This window comes from Lagopus leucura, unplaced genomic scaffold (assembly GCF_019238085.1).
Source record: "Lagopus leucura isolate 7727_CA_CO unplaced genomic scaffold, USGS_WTPT01 34000-0_obj-0_obj, whole genome shotgun sequence".
Classification (NCBI taxonomy): domain Eukaryota; kingdom Metazoa; phylum Chordata; class Aves; order Galliformes; family Phasianidae; genus Lagopus; species Lagopus leucura.
This window is the reverse complement of record NW_024964472.1, coordinates 1-1,229: the sequence shown is the minus strand read 5'-3', so window position 1 is coordinate 1,229 and position 1,229 is coordinate 1. Positions and strand designations below refer to the sequence as shown.

At 49.7% G+C, this 1,229-nt stretch overlaps 1 protein-coding gene across 1 annotated transcript; it reads left to right on the top strand.

Moving 5' to 3' along the window:
- Positions 1-713: 713 nt before the first annotated feature.
- Positions 714-1,103, top strand: LOC122191722 (claw keratin-like). The gene has a single exon (XM_042892095.1). It carries the CDS (start codon positions 714-716, stop codon positions 1,101-1,103), a length of 390 nt encoding a protein of 129 aa, XP_042748029.1.
- Positions 1,104-1,229: the final 126 nt, after the last annotated feature.

Below are 1,229 nucleotides of genomic sequence, written 5' to 3'. Positions count from 1 at the left end.
AACACATTCTTCTTCTCCAGGGCATGTTTGTTACTTAGGGTACCAATGATGAGGGATATAATTACTCCGCATCACTCCTTGTGTGTCATGAAGAGTGCTGGCTTTATGTCATGATTATCTGGGGCTTCTGCCACTACCGCCCTCAAGTCAATGCTTGGGGATGTCTGGGACAGGTATAAAAGAGCTGAGGGCTTTGCAGTCCACTATCCACCTTCCTCCACTTGACTCTCCATCTCAGAGTAGTAAGTCTATGCCTTATGTATCTCCTCAGTTTCTTAGCAGTACTTTTGTCAAGTGCTTCTTTGCTGTGGGTTCTAACACTTTTTTCTTAGTGTCTGATAAGTCTGGATGTGATCATATTTTTTTTTTAGTAATAAGGAAATAATGGATATTTAAACTTTTAGACACCGTGTCCTGAGCTTACCAATGCAATTTTATCTTCTGAGCTCTCCATGATTTTCTCACTGCTTTCTGTGAGGGAGTTTTACTCCACCTTCTGGCTCAGCTGGGACATAGTCTCATGCAGGAAGAGCAGGTGGTTTACACCAGCATTTCAAGTGAATATTGTACTTTTGCTCTGACTGACTGATATGGTGCAGAGCATTTCCTCGGTACATGCTCCAAATGCAAGAGAGGCATGAAGGATTCGTGTTCCATTTCTATTCTGACTATGGCTCTGCCTACTCTCACAGCTTCATCTCCTGAACCGAAGGATGTCCTGCTCCAGCCTGTGTGCTCCTGCCTGCGGTGTGGCCGCTCCAACCCCTCTGGCTGACAGCTACAATGAGTCCTGTGTGCAGCAGTGCCCCGACTCCACCGTGGTGATCCAACCCCCGGCCACCGTGGTCACCTTCCCCGGGCCCATCCTCAGCTCCTTCCCACAGAATGCTGTGGTCGGCTCAGCAGGAGTCCCCGCCATTGGATCGGGCTTGGGTGGCAGCTTTGGACGTAGTGCTGGCTTTGGGGGCTATGGAGGCCTGGGAGGTTATGGAGGCTCTTCTGGCCTTGGAGGCTTTGGGGGCTATGGAGGCTTTGGCAGCTGTGGATATGGCAGCTGGGGCCGAGGCTACAGGTACCTCAGCGGCAGCTGCGGGCCCTGCTAAACCCCAAATATCCACACACTACAGTGCTGCATCTGCTGGGTCTTCACAAAAACCTCCTCTTCTCTTCTACCATCAGATGTCGCTTCCCATCCCTCTTATGGCTGTTCCAAATTAGTTACTTTAAAT

What these genes read in the sequence shown, in the direction of transcription:
- LOC122191722 (XM_042892095.1), top strand. Translation starts at nt 714, where the DNA reads ATGTCCTGCTCCAGCCTGTGTGCTCCTGCCTGCGGTGTGGCCGCTCCA.